The 17,634-nt window shown below is 38.0% G+C and overlaps 1 protein-coding gene across 4 annotated transcripts in view; it reads left to right on the top strand.

The window, feature by feature from the left end:
* Positions 1–17,634, top strand: part of OSBPL1A (oxysterol binding protein like 1A) — a 225,060-nt gene that overhangs the window by 86,176 nt on the left and 121,250 nt on the right. The window contains exons 14-15 of one of the 4 annotated variants that reach the window (XM_059409375.1): positions 655–736; positions 10,685–10,791. In XM_059409375.1, coding sequence (XP_059265358.1) covers positions 655–736; positions 10,685–10,791 — 189 coding nt within the window. Of the gene's footprint in view, positions 1–654; positions 737–10,684; positions 10,792–17,423; positions 17,566–17,634 lie in introns of those variants that run through there. The other 3 variants (XM_059409377.1, XM_059409376.1, XM_059409379.1) reach the window with 3 other exon arrangements.

Genomic DNA, 17,634 nt, shown 5'->3' with positions numbered 1-17,634 from the left:
TCCCTCTGTCTCTGACAAATAAATAAAATCTTTTTTAAAAAATTACATTGTTAATATAATCAATGTGATTACCTGACTTTTCATTTTCGACTTCTAAATCTTTACTGAGATGGGATGGAACTTGTGTCATTAAACACTGGGGATCTAATATTAAGCTTTGATTTACTAAGAAAATGTCCTTACTGGTCTGCTTATGTGGACTTAGATGGCTGAACGAAAATCTGCTGTGGTTTCTAAATACTACTACCATCTAGTTTTTTAAAAAAATATATTCTTAAGGAATGCATTTTATAATTCCCTGATTAATTTAATCAAGTCTACAAAAAGGATTAATTGGGAGAAATCTAACTCCTATGTATATGGAATAATGAGTTCTCAGAAACAGTGAGTTCAGTTTTATATTGTGTACATGGCAAATGTTGAATATATTTATAATTTAGAAAGATTTATTTTTTTAAATCTGTATTTGATTAAATGCAATATTCAATTTCTAAGGAAATTTTTTCATGCTTTTCTCTCTGTTAAGATGGATCTTAATTACTGTGGTATATTGACATATGAACTAAAAGTTTTGAAAGAAACAGTAAAGCATATGTACTTTAAAAATCCTTTATTAATAAGTTTTAATTTCACTTTTTGTTTTTGTTTTCCCAGAAAGCACAGACATGCCAACAGAAACTAGATAGGGAAATTTCTACCTTTCTGAAAATGATTAAGGAGTGTGACATGGCTAAAGGTAAAAAAAAAAAAAAAAAAAAAAAGGTTGGGGGGTCTAACTACCAAATAACACCTGCTATTTAACACAACCCATTATCCTAGATGTTGCTCCTTTGTAGTTTTGTTAGCTATACATGTAGATAATTTTCAGATTTGAATTCAAAATTATGTTTGATAAGACTATTTAACAGTTTTAAAAAAGCTACTTAAAATTTCTACTCATGGGGGAGACTTGGTTTGTAGATTAATATTTTATTCTTTAGCTTTTTCTTTAAAGTTAACATTTTGGGCTTATAAATTCATTTTGCCTGCCTAATGAGATTCCTACTTATGAATTCAGAAGACTTGAATTTTAAACTATCTTGGGTTTGAATTCTTGTTCTGCCACTTACCAGCTGTTACTTTGAACAGTACATGTAACTTCTCTGAGCCTGTTTCTCCATATGTAAATGAAGGGGTTGGTTGTTCTCAGGTCTTAGTCTTTTATGATTCTATGAATGTCTACATGACCTTAAGTGTCTAATGGTTAATCTACCTTTCAGTAGTAACTTTTTATTTCTTCAGTCTCCACTGATTATGAATCATCAAGAGTCGGCTATAAATATTCCAAAAATCAAAATAACATATAATACAAAATCAAAAATCCAATAAAAAATTATATATCTAGAAAAAAGTATTACTTTGTAAATTAAAAACTGTGTTTCTTATACTTTAGACTCCTCACCATTGCTTTAGATTTCAGCTATGATGGGTTTGTAAATAACTTCACTGAAATTTAATTGATTCAGTTGTCTATGAGTTTAACCATCAGTTTTAATCACAAACTAGTTTCCCTTTATAGACTTCTCAGTTTAGTTTATATATGCCCAGGGAATGCAAAGAAAAGCTAATATTAGAATAAACTGAACACAGATATTTTATCTCTGTCCAGATGGAAACTTGGGCATCCCTTTGTCAGTTCCATAAACATTTATTTGTATTAATGATAATAGCTTTGAGAAGGATAGCATTAAGTCATTTTTATTATTGTGGGCTGGAATATTATATTACTGAGCACTCTTCATCCTCAGTGAACTTTATAAATAAGAGCAGCTTCATTAGATATAATTCACAATCTAAAATGTATCCACGTGAAGTATACCCTTCAGTGGTTTTTAATATACTTAGAGTTACGCACCTGTGACCATCAAAGAGCTTTTAAAACACCATCTTCAAGAAACATCAAAAGTAAGAAGAGATACTGGGGTGCCTGGGTGGCTCAGTGGGTTATGGCTCTGCCTTTGGCTCGGGTCACGATCTCAGGGTCCTGGGATTGAGTCCTGCATCGGGCTCTCTGTTCAGCTGAGAGCCCTCTTCCCCCTCTCTCTCTGCCTGTCTCTCTGACTACTTGTGATCTCTGTCTGTCAAATAAATAAAATCTTTAAAAAAAAAAGTAAAAAGATACTAATGACATTTAAAAGATGTAGGAAATGTCCAGAGTTAGATGAAATATAAGGATTAATTCCTTTAACATGGAACAAAGAAAGAAATTACATCAGAACTACAACCAAATTAAGTTTTGGGTTTTTTTTTTAACTTTGAGTGAGATCTCTTCGTTCAGATTATCCGTATGACCTGTCACTTATAACGATGGTATGCATCATTTGCGTTTTTAGAGATACGCATAATATTCAATATTACAAAAGAGCTATTTCAGACAGTGCCCTCTAGAAAACTTTGAGAGGTCTGATGATGCTCTGACAGTGCTATTTCATATATCTACAATGAAATTCAATAGATTTATACACAAACAACTGTAAACATTATTTTCTGCAGGTGTAGATAAATTTGCATATTATATAAATAGTAAATGGGGTTAAGATGATTTCATGAGTGGAATTAGAGTTGAAGATAACTGTGTTACCTTAATGCCGAGGGATTGTGCAGAGTAATCTTGCAACATGTGTTTTGTTGCTCATATATAGTAGTTGATAAATACACATCCTGCTCCATACCATCTAAACAGTTTGCCAATAATGTCTCAAAATGAAGAACCACAGTGTTCCTGGATAAAATCTAGACCTTGTGGTTATGTTAGTTGTCTTACATTGTAATACAAAATTATGTGAACTTGAAGACTCCTCTCTTAACGTCTTATTCCAACTTATGCCATACCAGGTTGGCTCGGTGTCCCGTCAAATCCAGGTCACTGCAACAGCCTCCCCTGTGGTCTTCCTGCCTTCTGGGACCCTATGCGTTCCATCCCTAAAGGGAATCCAAGCTTTTTAGGAACTCCTACATCTCAGATTTTGTGAAAATACTGCATTATTCCTTCTAGATTAATTTTAGAATAGTACTTTTCTTATCATAAAATTTTTTCCTATTGGGAAAAGAAAAAGTTTCATGGGTGTTTGAAATTTTAGAATAAAATTTTGTCATTTCAGAACTGTCAGAGCACAATCACAAACACATTTTTCAGTTTATTTATACTTATAGATCTTCCTCAACTTAATAATGGGGTTATGTCCTGATAAGCCCATTGTAAATTGAAAATCTCCTAAGTCAAAAATGTATTTAATATATCTGACCTACAGAACATCATAACTTAGCCTAGCCTACCTTAAACATGCTCTGTACACATCCATTAGCCAACAGTTGGGAAAAATCAATTTTTTTTTAAAAGAATGAATGTATGTATGATGTATGTATGTATGTTTGTATTTATTTTGGAGAGCACACAAGCATATGCTCTCCTGTGAGCACAAGTGTGTGGGGTGGGGAGAGGAACAGAGTGGGAGGGTGAGGGAAAGGGAGAGAATCCCAAGCCGACTCTATGGTGAGCACAGAGCCGGATGTGGGGCTGATCTCATGACCCTGAGATAAAGACCTGAGGCAGAACCAAGAGTCTGATGCTTAACCAGCTGAGCCACCCAGGTGCCCCCAAAGCCAGTTTTATATTAAAGTGTTAAATGTCATGTAATTTATCAACTCCCATACTGAAAGTGAAAACAATGTTTGAGTACAGAACAGTGGTTTACTCTGGTGATGGTGTGGCTGACTGGAAGCTGTGGTTCCTGCCCCACATCACGAGATGTCATCATACTGCATACTGCTGACCTAGACAAAGATCAAAATTCAGAATTTGAAATATGGTCTCTACCAAACTTATTTTGTGTTCATAGCATCATTCAGTCAAAAAATTCTAAGTCAAACCACTCTAAGTCCGGGATCATCTATATTCATTCTATTTTGGTCCAAAATATCCTCTATTTAAATAGTACTTTATTTCCTTAAACCTAATTTCTGTTTGGATGAATGCCCAAATTTATGCATCTGGCAATGGCAACAAACATATCCTTCAAGGTTCAGTGAATGCAGTGCTAAAACCTCTATCATTTTATCTTTATCAAGGGCAGGATTACAAACACAAAGAAAATTAACCAAACTAATACAACTTTTTGAAGATTTCCTAAAGGCCAGTATTCTGTTCTTCCATAAAACCCTAAATTTACCTGTATGTAGTAACCAGTTTTTAGCTGTTATGAATAATGTATTGTATACTTAAATTTGATCACATCACTTTATTACCACAAGATTCTTAGAAGTGGAATTAACGGATGAAAGCATATTAACATATGTGTACCTATTGCTACATTGCTAAATTACTTTCTAAAAAGGCTATACCTTATATGCCAACTTTAATGGATAACAGTTTATTGCATGTTACTACATGCAGATGGAGAATCCCTGGCTAAAGAAATTGGAATGATTTCAGTTATTTAAACGAAAAAAAAAATCTAAAAGGAAAAGCACATTGTTTAACCTACTTAAAACTCTGCTCAAAAATCTCAGCTTTGAGTAACACACGTCCCGCCTCCTTCACTGTTGTCACCGAGGCCCAGACCATCATTGTCTTTCACACAGGGTTGAAACAGCCTCCTAACTGGCCCCTCACATTCTGCCCTTGCCCCTCCAGTCGCTGCCCCAAGGACCCTTCTAAAACCCCAGCGTATAATGTTCTTTGCTCAAAACATCTGGTAGATTCCAGGTTCTCTCCCTAAAAATGAAAAACAAAGTCCTTCTAATGACCCACAAACTCTTCCATTTCTATTTGGCTTCCCTCTTCTCATCTCCTAATTACCCCTGGTTGCTTGTCTTCCAGCCTCATTGGCCTTCTGGCAGCCTCTTGGAGAGGCTGGACTTCTTCCTGCCTCAGCCTGGGCTGAGCTGGCTTGCTGCCTGCAAGTCTTTTCTCCAGGATACTCACATCCTCACCTGCCCAGATCTTAACTCAAAGAGAACCTTCTGGCTACGGACTACAAACTCCATTACTGGGGCTTACTTGTGCTCAGATTTCTGATTGGACTCAGCAAAAGGAAGACCCTGTCAGGGGACTGGCGGAGAGGGTGAGAGCAGGCAGGCCGTCTCCTTCCTCCCTCCCTCCACGTGGGCTGTGTGGAGTCTAACAGCCCATGGCTAAAGCCCCCCACCTGTGACTCCAGCTTCTGCTGGCCTTAGCAACACTGTCCTTTCCTTTGCCTCTCTGTTCCAGGGTGGCAACTGTCCTGCATTGCCAGTCTGTTAGTTCACTTATCTCTCCCCTCCACCCCACCTTGTGTGTCATCTTTTTTACAAGAAGTTTTCAGGTGCCACTTCAGTTTGCCAGCCAGTTCCTGTCAGGACCAGACCCTAACGCCATCCTGTCCAAACTTGCAACTCCCCTCGACACTTGCTATTTCCCTACCTTGCTTTGTTTTTTCTCTCATTTACCAAATTTCATTTATATATTTATATGTATATATATAATATACTTATTGATATATAAATGAAATTTGATATATATATAATAAATTTAAAATATATCAACTACTGTGTGTATATATATAATACATATATAATATGTATCACAATCAACTACTATGTGTACATATATATGTACACATAGTTGATAGTCTGCTATCAGTCTGCTAGTAGTTGACATATATATATATACACACACACACATACATACACATAGTAGTTGATAGTCTGCTTCTCCTTTTAGCGTATAAACTCCATCAAGGCAAGAATTTGTTTTGTCAATTGTCTTCAGCACCTTAACAGTGCACGGCACCCATGGGAACTTGACATATACAGTTGATCCTTGAACAACAAGGGTTTGAACTATATGGGTCCACTTATATGTGGCTTTTTTTTTTTTTAATAAATACAGCACAGTACGGTGAATGTAATTCCTGTTTCTTATGATTTTCTTAACATTTTTTGTCTAGAATATTTGTTATTGTGAGGCTTCCAGTCAACAGTAGGCGCTTGCTTAGTAGTTAAGTTTCAGAGGAATCAAGGACTGTGTATGGATTTTGAATTGCAAAGCAGTCAGTGCCCCACCTTCCATGTTGTTCAGGGGCCAACTATGTAACTTTTGAGTGCATACAATGAATGACCTACTTATCTAGCTTCTAAATTTATAACTCCCTTCTTTTGAACTTGGAAATAAGTACTAAATTTGTTTTGTCAAGTTAGTGTATACATTCTACAAGTCAGCACCGAACCCACTATGGGTTGGCCATGCAGCCAGTGGTGGATACAGACAGAGCCTCTTGCCTTTCTGGAGTTCCCTTGGATGACAGTTCTGCTACAGTCTTCTCAGGACTGATGGTTTCTATACTATCGGAAAATAATAGTTGTAGATATTTTAGGTTGTTTGCTTTATTGCACATTATATTTAGCAATAAAAATATTGTTCAGGGGGCGCCTGGGTGGCTCAGTGGGTTAAGCCGCTGCCTTCGGCTCAGGTCATGATCTCAGGGTCCTGGGATCGAGTCCCGCATCGGGCTCTCTGCTCAGCAGGGAGCCTGCTTCCTCCTCTCTCTCTGCCTGCCTCTCTGCCGGCTTGTGATCTCTCTCTGTCAAATAAATAAATAAAATCTTAAAAAAAAAATATTGTTCAGGATCCAACTCAAATTTTAGCTCTTTTCAGACTCTACCCCATTACTCCATCCCATAATGATTATTCCTTTCTCTGAATTATTTAACGTTTTTAAATGCATGATATGTTTGCTGTCTACATCTTAAAATATCCTTGATACCTTTTTTCATTTAACTCCTACTATAGCTCATTTAACACATGCCGTTTTGAACTTGATATTCTCCATTGCAGCTAGTGCAGATTATATAGATATAGACAGAATGGTTTAGTAGTAGTAGTTCAGTGGGTGATTGTTCATGCTACTTATTTTAATTTGAACAGCAAAAATTTCTATTCTATAGGGACCTCTTTTTTTTTTTTTCAAATTAGAGTTTTATGTAAAAGTTTTTAGAAGATTGGTTGATTTTTACATGCAGATATCTTTTTCTCCTGTTTGGAGAAGAGATTACTCATTTTCTTGAGGCATTTATATAATTATGATTAGGTGTAAAAGTCTGTTTTTAAAATGCATCTTTGGGGATGCCTGGGTAGCTCAGTGGGTTAAGCCTCTGCCTTCGGCTCAGGTCATGATCCCAGGGTTCTGGGATTGAGTACCACATCGGGCTCTCTGCTCAGTGGGAAGCCTGCTTCTCCCTCTGCCTGCCTCTCTGCCTACTTGTGATCTCTCTCTCTCTCTCTCTCTGACAAATAAATAAATAAATAAATAAAATCTTAAAAAAAAAAAAAGTCTTTGCATGCAGGTTAGATCATGTCTCTTAGGTACATGGAGGCATTGCTGTTTTTTCAACAACAAAAAAACCCCAAACCGAAGAGAACGGCATTTGAATTTGGCCTTGAACAAAAGAGGTTTTATATGGAGAAACTTCTGAATATGAATAATTATTATTTCCAATATTCAGGGAAGAGGAAGCATCTTAAAAAAAGGTTGGGAGGCAGTAAAGTAAAAGAGTATTTCTAGGAAAACAAGTATTTCCAGGAAAACAAGTATTTCCAGGAAAACAATCTGGCTGAAACTGATTCAGTTTATAGACTGTCTTAAATGTCGGCTAATGAGTGTGGACTGTTTCCATATTATAGGAACAATGGAGGTCATCTGTACTCGGTTTAGTATTTCCCCATTAGTTTTTTTTTTTTTTAAAGATTTTATTTATTTAGTTGACACAGAGATCACAAGCAGGCAGAGAGGCAGGCAGAGAGAGAGGAAGGGAAGCAGGCTCCCTGCTGAGCAGAGCCTGAGGCTGGGCTCCATCCCAGGACCCTGAGATCATGACCTGAGCTGAAGGCAGAGGCTTAACCCACTGAGCCACCCAGGCGCCCCTCCCCAATAGTTTTAAAACATACCCAATTAAAAATTGTACATGTTATCATGAAAATGACAGATTGTGAGCTTTTTATATATGTCTCTAAGCTTTTTGCATAAGATCTTCTAGCATCTTTCCTGAGTTCAAAAATATTTATAGTACAAAAAATGACATTTTTCTTCAAAATTGTGTCCAATTCTTATAATAGGTCAAATTGGGTTACATACTAGCGTTTTTACATTTGTTCATTACAACTCAGCCTCTAAATACTGAATGGCTAAGATATATTTGCAGTGATTCTCAGTTGCTAACTTTTCTAGGAGCCTTGTGGTTTTATTTTTTTAATAACTATGCAAGCATTCTCATACGTGAAGCATGCCCCCTTGTGCTGCCTGGCACAAGCCTAGCACTAGACGGTCAGTTCTCATGCAGACCTCCTGCACAACTTGGTGTGAATTTCAGAATCATTCTTGCAGACCAGATTGTCAGAGAAATTAGGTAACTTTTGACTCTGTTTTGGACAAAAGAATTTGACACACTCTCAATAATGGGTTCTTAAAAGTCAATATATGGGGGCGCCTGGGTGGTTCAGTGGGTTAAGCCGCTGCCTTCGGCTCAGGTCATGATCTCAGGGTCCTGGGATCGAGTCCCGCATCGGGCTCTCTGCTCGGCAGGGAGCCTGCTTCCCTCTCTCTCTGCCTGCCTCTCCGACTACTTGTGATTTCTCTCTGTCAAATAAATAAATAAAATCTTTAAAAAAAAAAAAAAGGTCAATATATGTTTCTTGGAGTATCTTTTAAAAGGTTCTAGAATCAGTTTTACTTAAAATCTTGATGTTCATACAAATTTATTTTGACATGTAATGTTTTATGCTAATCAACAGTATATAAAGTATTAAACATCTAAACAGAAAATTGTAGGTGGTTGAGCATGTGATGGTATTTAATAAAAGAAATACATCCATGAATGACTGTTTTCCCATATTCTTACCATTTGTGCCATGAAAATTGGAAAATTACTAGATTACCCAGAGCATTTATGGAAGGGAGAGGCTGTGCCTGATTTTTTTGGTACATCCCCTCACTGTACTCAGTCCACAGCTCTGTGTGAGACATCTGTTGAGGTACTATTTAAGTCCTGTGGCATCTGGCATACGGTATTCTTTTCTGCTATTTAGCAACCAAGTAAAGAATAAATCTTCACAATGTGTATCAAAGATTCAAAATGAAAAAGTATGTAAAGTCAAATTTATTTTAGGATATAGTAGTTTTCAATTGTTTGGGTGTTAAAAATAGCTAACATTGGAAAATTGTATTCCATAAAAAGAAAAATATGATAAAATGACATTTGGTATTTATATCCAGATAATAATGAAAGGTTGTTCATACCTTCATTCGCTCTGACCTTTTCCTTTTGTTACCCCCCTTAGCCTAATGAGTTTTGAGAAGTAATTTTTCAAAGAAAAGGACTTTTCTTCGCTAGAATCACATTCTTATAGAAACTGTGGAAAATTAGAGAAAAGAATGAAGACTAATAATTACAATGTTATCACTTAGGAATAATGACTAAATAATTTGTTACATGTTCTTCATAGATTTTATTTTCCTTTCCACTTCCCATTTGAAAATGTTTTGTTTCTTGAAGAGACCCACTGTTTTATGGCCTGGTAATTGCAAATTGCTGGCATTTGGATTTGATTGCTTTTGCTTATTGACCTTGTTTGCCACGTTCTAAGTGAATCAGGATTATTTAAAAGACAGAGGGTGATATATATTTGTTTCTCTTCTTTTAAGTTATTTTTAGATGAAAGGCTTTCTTAATATTATTTTTTTATTATTATTGAAGAGACACATTTAAGGGGTCTTACTATATAATTAACACGAAGTCCGAAACTATATAAACTAAGAGTATTTCTCCAGCCTTAATGTAGACAGATTATGACATTTTACTTTCTTTTTCAATGTGTGTGCATTTTGCAGTTTTCTCTTGTTAGCATTCTAGCTTTTGTTTTGGGTGTTGAAGGTTTTTGGGGTTTTTTTGTGTGGGTTTTTTTTTTTTTGTCATGGTTAAATGGATTAAGATTTCCTTAGGGAACTGGGGAAGGTGGTGATACTACTATTTCTTTGTTCCCAGTTTATATTCTGAAAGATACCGGACCCCAGAGGGACACATTCGTAAGACTGAAAAGACCTATTCCATGCTAGACATTTATCCAGTGAGCACTAGAGAAAGTTGTGTTAATGCCACCTTAAGATAGGTTAGCCATCATGTCAACGACAGTATTATTTTTAGCTCTTTTTAGCACTTGGCTTTTGAATAAAATTACTTATCTCGTATAGACTATCATGAAAGGAAATGTTAATGAGCTGCTTTCCTTAAACGTTACATTATTCCTATAATTTTTGTTTGTTTTTAGTTGTGACTCTTCTCCTTGCAGGATATAGGCCTTTCTAGGACAAGGCTTCATCTTTACTGTACCAGTTTATGCACCCTGCATACAGTAGGTGCTAATAATACTGCTCAAGGAATATACTATATGCTTTGTTTAAGGCAGCCAGCTGGAAGGAAACATGAGGTCAGTAGACATAAAAATGTCTGTGGTGCCTGACTGGGTCAGTTGGTAGAGCATGCAACTCTTAATCTTAATCAAGATTAAGTTCAAGCTCCATGGTGGGTATTTTCTTAAAAAAAAAAAAAAAAAGTAATTTAAAAATGCTTGTGGTCTTAAAATCCCACTAATTTTATTTATTTTTATTTATAGACATGCTTCCATCATTTCTTCAGAAAGCTGAAGTTGTCTCTGAAGCTTCTAGAGAAACTTGTGTAGCTTTGAGTGATTGCCTTAATCTCTTCACTAAACAAGAAGGGGTAGGTAGTTTGTAATTTAATTTTTCAATAATTTAGTGTCACATACTGGATCATTCAATAAATCACTGCTTTCAAATTGACCAAAGGTAGGAGAAAATAGTCTTAATAAAGAAAATGAAGAGTTGATTTTCACTAAAATTTAGAACTCCTTCATTCTTGATTAAGCCAGATGATTCTGATATAACTTGTATTCAAATCTAATTTACTTATACAGCTGTATTTATCGACCACGGTTTAAAGTTCTTCTCAGAGTTCTTGTGGCATTTCAACAAGAGTGTTGTGAAAATATTGTGGAAACCAAAGGTTTTATATGAAAAACACATATTTTTCTTTAGAAAATAGAGAGCTGTTACATTTACCCATATGAGTTGAGCTCAGTAGATTAAATATCTTCTGTTCTTTTCCCCTTGCTCTCTCCCATTCACTTTTCTAAATATTAATAAGAGTGATAAGTTTATCCATTAATAATTCTTTTTCTGAGGACTGAAAAGTTGTAAAGATGTGTTTTGGTTGTCTGCACTAGGGTTTTTCTTGTTTTAATTTTTTCATGATGTTAAATGCAAGCTAAGCAGCCATAGGCTTTCTCTTCCATTTTGTTAAATTCTCCATATATGTTCAGTCTTCAGCTTTTTAGAATAAGACACCAGATTTCTCATTCTGTTTACAATTTATTTGTACCTTTTAATTAGATATTAGGTTTTGGTAAAACAAGATAGATGAACATGATTTTGTATGTTTCTCTCACATATAAAGATCTAAAATTTTATTTTCTTGTGATTACAGTGGAAGCCCTGTGAATTCAGATAAAAAAAATTTTTAAACACCAGCTTTGTTATGTACACCACAAATTCCATATTTTATTTGGAGAAAATGTGAGTGATCTGAAATTCATTTAAAACAAATTTACAGAAAGTCTTTCAGTAACTATCACAGGAAAACATAATTTTTCATTAAACATTTTAAATGGTTAATTCTTCCAGTACTGTTTGAAAGCATCCCCTCTCAGCATTTCTATTTTTGGTGATTTCATATTCTAGGTTATTTAAATGAGGCATGATTTAGTGATCTAAATAAATCTAAATAGCATTGTTCAACATTTCTGAAATGAACAAATTGTGGTGTCTAGTAATTCAGGTAATATTTAATACATTATAAAACTAAATTTCATTAATGTCTCTTAATGTGGTACCTGATGGATGTATCAGTAATGTCTGTGTTTTAGTTATGTATTGTTACAAGGTAAATTCTAGATTAGAAGCAATTTAATTTCTGGAGAAATTAAATTAAATTATGCTAATTTTTAAACTGCTTGCTTAAAAATATAGTCTAGGTGGGGCGCCTGGGTGGCTCATTGGGTTAAAGCCTCTGCCTTCAGCTCAGGTCATGATCTCAGGATCCTGGGATAGAGTCAGGATCCTGGGATCTAGACCCATATCGGGCTCTCTACTCAGCAGGGAGCCTGCTTCTCCGTCTCTCTCTGCCTGCTTCTCTGCCTACTTGTGATCGCTGTCAAATAAATAAATAAAATCTTAAAAACAAAATATAGTCTAGGTTATTACCTCTCTGAAAATCCAGATGTGCAAGAGTATATTAGCCTCAAGTTTAAACTACTCAGATTTTTAAATCTGTCGTGAGGATTAAATAACATAATATAAGCAAAATACTTAGCATAGATCCTGATACATAGTAAGCCCTTTTGAGTAAAAATGAACAGTTACTATAGGATGCTATCTAATTAACACTTGTGACCCCTTTTCTCTGATGGCATTTTTGAGCTTTTGTGTCTTTAGCTATTTAACTCATTTTGGGAGGAGGTGGTATTATCTAAAGAAAATTTGAGTGTTTGTGGAATAATTGTGTTCTTTTCATCCTTATTATGTATTATTCAAGTGTCAAAGGGCTACTGAAGTTCTCTGAACTTTGGTATTTCCATCTTTCAAATAAAGGAGACCATACTGTAAGTCATTAACAGGCACTGGTCTGAAAGTCTAATGGACCTTTTTAAAATCTCAAGTCTTTTTCCTAACCAACCATGGGCAAGTTTCTGTAAAATGAAAATGTATAAACAGCTCAGTGTCAGATGTGGGGGTCAAATGTATATAGATGAATAAGAACTGTGTGGCACACGGTACTTATTTAGGAAATGGCATTTAATTGCTTCAAATTTGCAAAGTAGCTTTAAGATTCTTTTCCAGTAATGCTATAAAATAGCAATTCTGAGGTTCTTTGGATTTCTTTCTGGGAAATAGGATTGTAGACAATGGAAAGGGCCTCCAAGTATTTAAAAGACAAATGGCATCATGGAAGGTAGTTTTTCATAAGGCTAAGACCTACAGCATAGGAATTTAATAGTGTACTTGAGGGGTGCCTGGGTGGCTCAGTGGGTTAAGCCTCTGCCTTCGGCTCAGGTCATGATCCCAGGGTCCTGGGATCGAGTCCCACATCAGGCTCTCTGCTCGGCAGGGAGCCTGCTTCTTCCTCTCTCTCTTTCAGCCTGCCTTTCTGCCTACTTGTGATCTCAGTCTGTCAAATAAATAAATAAAATCTTGAAAAAAAAATAATAGTGTACTTGAGGTCATCACAGCATAACTAGGTATTGTAATGCTTTATTATCTGGAATCATAAATAGTATTTCTGCTATCTAGAAATTTGTCAAAAGAACAGTCATAAGCTTTGAACTCACAGAGACCTGGGTCTAATTCCATGTTCTGCTCCTTAATCTCTCTTTGCCACAGTTTTCATATACAATTACCTTTTCAAAATCGCAATCAACCAAAAAAGAGTGTTTTGAAAAGTATGTATGATCATCTTGGCAAAAAACCTTGTATGCTACCTGGCATGTAACGAGGATCCAGTAGATCTAAGTAATCCCAGCCCCCGTTGCCACAAAACTATTTTTATTCTAATATTTGTGATGACAGTTCTCTCTCTCTCTCTTTTTTTAATATTTTATTTATTTATTTGACAGGGAGAAAGATCACAAGTAGGCAGAGAGGCAGGCAGAGAGAGAGGGGGAAGCAGGCTTCCCGCCAAGCAGAGAGCCCAATACAGGGCCCCCAGGACCCCAAGATCACGACCCGAGCCGAAGGCAGATGCTTAACCCATTGAGCCACCCAGGCACCCCTGTGATGACAGTTCTTTTAACTGTTATGCATTTACATCTTACACTAAATTTTTAACAATTTTATCTTTTCTGGGGGCCTCAGCATTGTCCTTTTGTCCATGTTGTGTGTTCATAATTACTCTGATTCTTAGCACAGAGATGCCGTCAGAGGATAATATTTATAGAACTCTGTAATTTGACTCAATTGCCCAGTCCTGCTAATGCTCTTGAATTCACTTTTGCTCTTGATGGGTTTTAAAATTTTTTTCTCTTGATTTTTTTAGCTCGGCTGTGTGCCTGTCTAGAGCAGTGGAATACTGATCCCTTCTGGTTTACTCCTTTCTCATGTTGTTTATGAAAAAAGAAAACCAGATAACCAGACTTGGTCAAATTCTGTCCACAGTAAGAGCAAGCTGGCTCTGGATGAGAAACATAGGGGTTTACAATGAGGTCAGGCCTTAGTGCCTGGATTTGGGGCTATTTCTGCGGTATGTGAGTATTCTTTGTTTATTTGGGGATGATCTGATGTGACCCAGATATTCAAGGTTTCCATAGACCTTAATAAATGAGGTGCATTATGTAGGCATATTTTACTTGTAAATAACACCATGTTGTTGAAAAAAACCTGAAAAATATAAAGCAAGCTGTAAAGTTTGTGATTGATTTACTAAAAGGAAACTTATTAGGTGTTTTTATAATATAGGGGAGACATTAGAGAATGTGAATGCCATAATATGTATTTAACCTTGTTTGAGAGTTCTCTTCAAAAGGCTGATGGGGTGCCTGGCTGGCTCAGTTGGTAGAGCACAGGGCTCTTAATCTCAGGGCCATGAGTTCAAGCCTCATGGTAGGTGTGGAGCCTATTAAAAAAAAAAAAAAAATTCTAAAGGCTAGAAACTGGCTTCATGAATTATTTTTGTTTCTGCAGTTTACCTCACTGTGTCATAAGTGGCTAAAATGTCACACATTAACATCAGTGGTCCCCTTCTTGTTTTGTGTATCATCGAGCTCCCTTTGATATTAATCAAACCAGTTTTTCTGAAGTAGGAACTTGCTTACTTAAAATTAGTGTAAGCTTACTCATAAAATATTTTATGCTTCTATGTTAAATTTCCTTACTGCTCAAGAGCTATAACCCAAAAGTATGATTGGGATGATAGTGATGCTAAGTTTGTGGTGTAATGGAGAGATCTGGACCTTAAATTGGACCAACCAAAAGGTATTGCTACTTTGGACCAGCTGCTGCTATCTTTGGAGAGAAACAATGCCCTCCTTTGAGCTTCCAGCTCTATAACGTCGAGGTCTCTAATATTCATTAGTTTCCTTGGCTGTTCAAAGGCCTTTAGTCATTTTGTCCTTCATTTCATTTCTTTGTCTTTCATTTCTTCCTGGTTATACCTTTTGGGTGCTTATCTCTCTGTCATCCCTTCAGTCTCCTCCTCTCCCTCTGCTCTCAGCAAAATTCTTTGTTAAACATACACGGAGGCAGTGACTATATTTGCTGCCAGTTCCATGCCACTTCCAACCCCCAGTCTCTTTTTTCTTTCCTTTCAATGGCATCTGCCTCCTTCTATCCTGCTCGAAAACAGCTTCTCTTTTCTTTTGAATCTTCTACTCCCTTAGAGCTTCTGTCTCCCTATATTCCTTTCCAATTCTATTTTGGAAAATGTGATAATTTCTGTTTCTACTTTATTCCTCAACTAGCCCATTGAAACCATTCTTGCCAATAATCTCCTTACTGCTAAATCAGAGGATACCCTTAAATTACCTTGCTCGTACTGTGATGGATCTGGCATTTGACCACTACTTGCTTTTTGGAGTTCTTCTCAGTGATTTCCATGGTGCCTACCTCTTCTCGCCTCTCTTAACCTTAGCGCAGCTCCTCCTCAGTTTTCTTCTGAAGCCTCTTTTCTTCTGCCTGTGCCTTGAATGTTGGTGTCCCTGGTTTCTGTGGATGGCCTTTTCACTCAGCATTCTCCTTGGATGATCTTAGCCATTCCTTCAAACAGAAATCCATGATGACTGTGAAATCGCCACCTTAGATCTCTCCTGAGCTATGAACCAGTATATCCAGCTGCCTTTTAAACATGAGCACATGATTATAGCACAGGCATTTCAAGACCAGTGTGTCTAAAGCTGCATTATCCATTCAACTCAGAGACAGAATTACCACGTATCCGGAACCCAAGCCAAGATCATGGAAGCTGTCCTTAGTTCATCTTTCTTCCTTATTCCCCCACGCTTAATCAAATTCTGTCATTTTTCCTTCCTGTCTCTCAGCTGTCTGTCTCCCTGTCCTCCCTCTCCTCCTACCTAACACTCAGATCCCCCACTGCCACTCTGTGAGGATAAAGCTCTCAGGATTGCTCTGTTGGATGACTGCCACTATTTCCTCATCCCAGGTTCCATCCTTAAGAACTGGCTTAGATATCCCTCCTAGTCTAGGGGTCTTTGCTATTGTAGCACTCACCACATTGTATCATTACATATTTACTTGTCTGATTATATATTTACTTAAAGAGCCCCTTAAGTAAGCAAGTATATCATAGTTATTTTTGTAGTATCTGCGTCTGGTATAGTACTTGACCTGGAATAGACCTTTAATGTCTGAATGAGTTTGAGGACAGGTTTAATGTTGGAACAAAAAGTACTCCACCCCCACCAGAGCTTGATAGTTAGCTAGAAATTTCATTAGCCTGAACGTCCCACTTAAGTGTAGTATTTAGGAGGTGGGTTTTAATGTCCTTTGAGTTTTCATCTACCCTTCAAGCCTGGCTGGAGTAAGAAACCATCTCTTCCATATAAGTAGCTTTTACAGTAGTAGGATTAATACCGTTGTTTTCCTCATTGCTCAAATGGTAGCCTAGAAAATGCATAAAAAATAAATACATGAAAAAAAAAAAAGTCCAGTTCAGTCTTTGTTGTGGAATTGGAATCCTCCACTCCTAAGTGTCAGCCTGAGTAAGGGTCAGTTCTCTTCGAGGCGCAAGGGTCCAAAGTGGATTCCTCTGCTTTTCCCTGGGGGCGGGCTGGCCATTTAGAAGTTGTCAGGGCCCCGCGTCGCCAGGAGAGGGCTTGAGCACACAGCCCGCTCTAGGACCTCGCAGGAGCCTCCGCGGGATGCACGCAGAGCACGAGTAGCAGTTTCCTTACTTCCTTCCCGAGAATTGCGGGCCAGCAGTCCGCTCGCTCCTTTGGAGGGGCCGTGTGCTGGCTCTCGAGATCCCGGGCCGGTCTCCACCTGCGCGTCGGAGGAGCGGCCCCGCGGGAGGGGGGCCGGGAGAGGAGGGACTGGACGACGACCGCGGCCCCGCGGAGCCGCCTGCTGCAGGCCATTCTGCGCGCGGCTCGCACTCTCCCGGGCGAGCCCTGGAGGAGGGCGGCTCTGGTTCTGCGACCGAGGGGCGCTGCACCGACCTCTGGTGGCCCGAGGGCCGGCGCGGAGTCTTGAGCCGTAGACGGCCAGGCTGCGCCTCTCCTTGACCTCAGTGGAGCCGGGGCGGGCGGAGGAAAGGTGACTTAGGGAGACCTTGCGGTGCCGCCCTGGGTCGCGCCTCCGGGCTGGGCTGGAGGGGAGGCACAGGAACAGGCCGAGCGCATTTGTGCTGGAGCTGGCAGAGGAGAGCAGGGCGGAGTGCGCCCGCGGGGAACCCCAGATCCGGCCCAGGTGGGTGAGTGTGTGTGCCCGCTGGGGGATTTGCGAGGTCAGCTTCGGGACTGCAGAGGACACGGGCCGGGGC

The sequence above is a fragment of the Mustela nigripes genome, chromosome 8, assembly GCF_022355385.1.
Source record: "Mustela nigripes isolate SB6536 chromosome 8, MUSNIG.SB6536, whole genome shotgun sequence".
NCBI classification, from domain to species: domain Eukaryota; kingdom Metazoa; phylum Chordata; class Mammalia; order Carnivora; family Mustelidae; genus Mustela; species Mustela nigripes.
The sequence above is the reverse complement of the archived record's forward strand: the minus strand, read 5'-3'. Positions and strand labels throughout refer to the sequence as shown.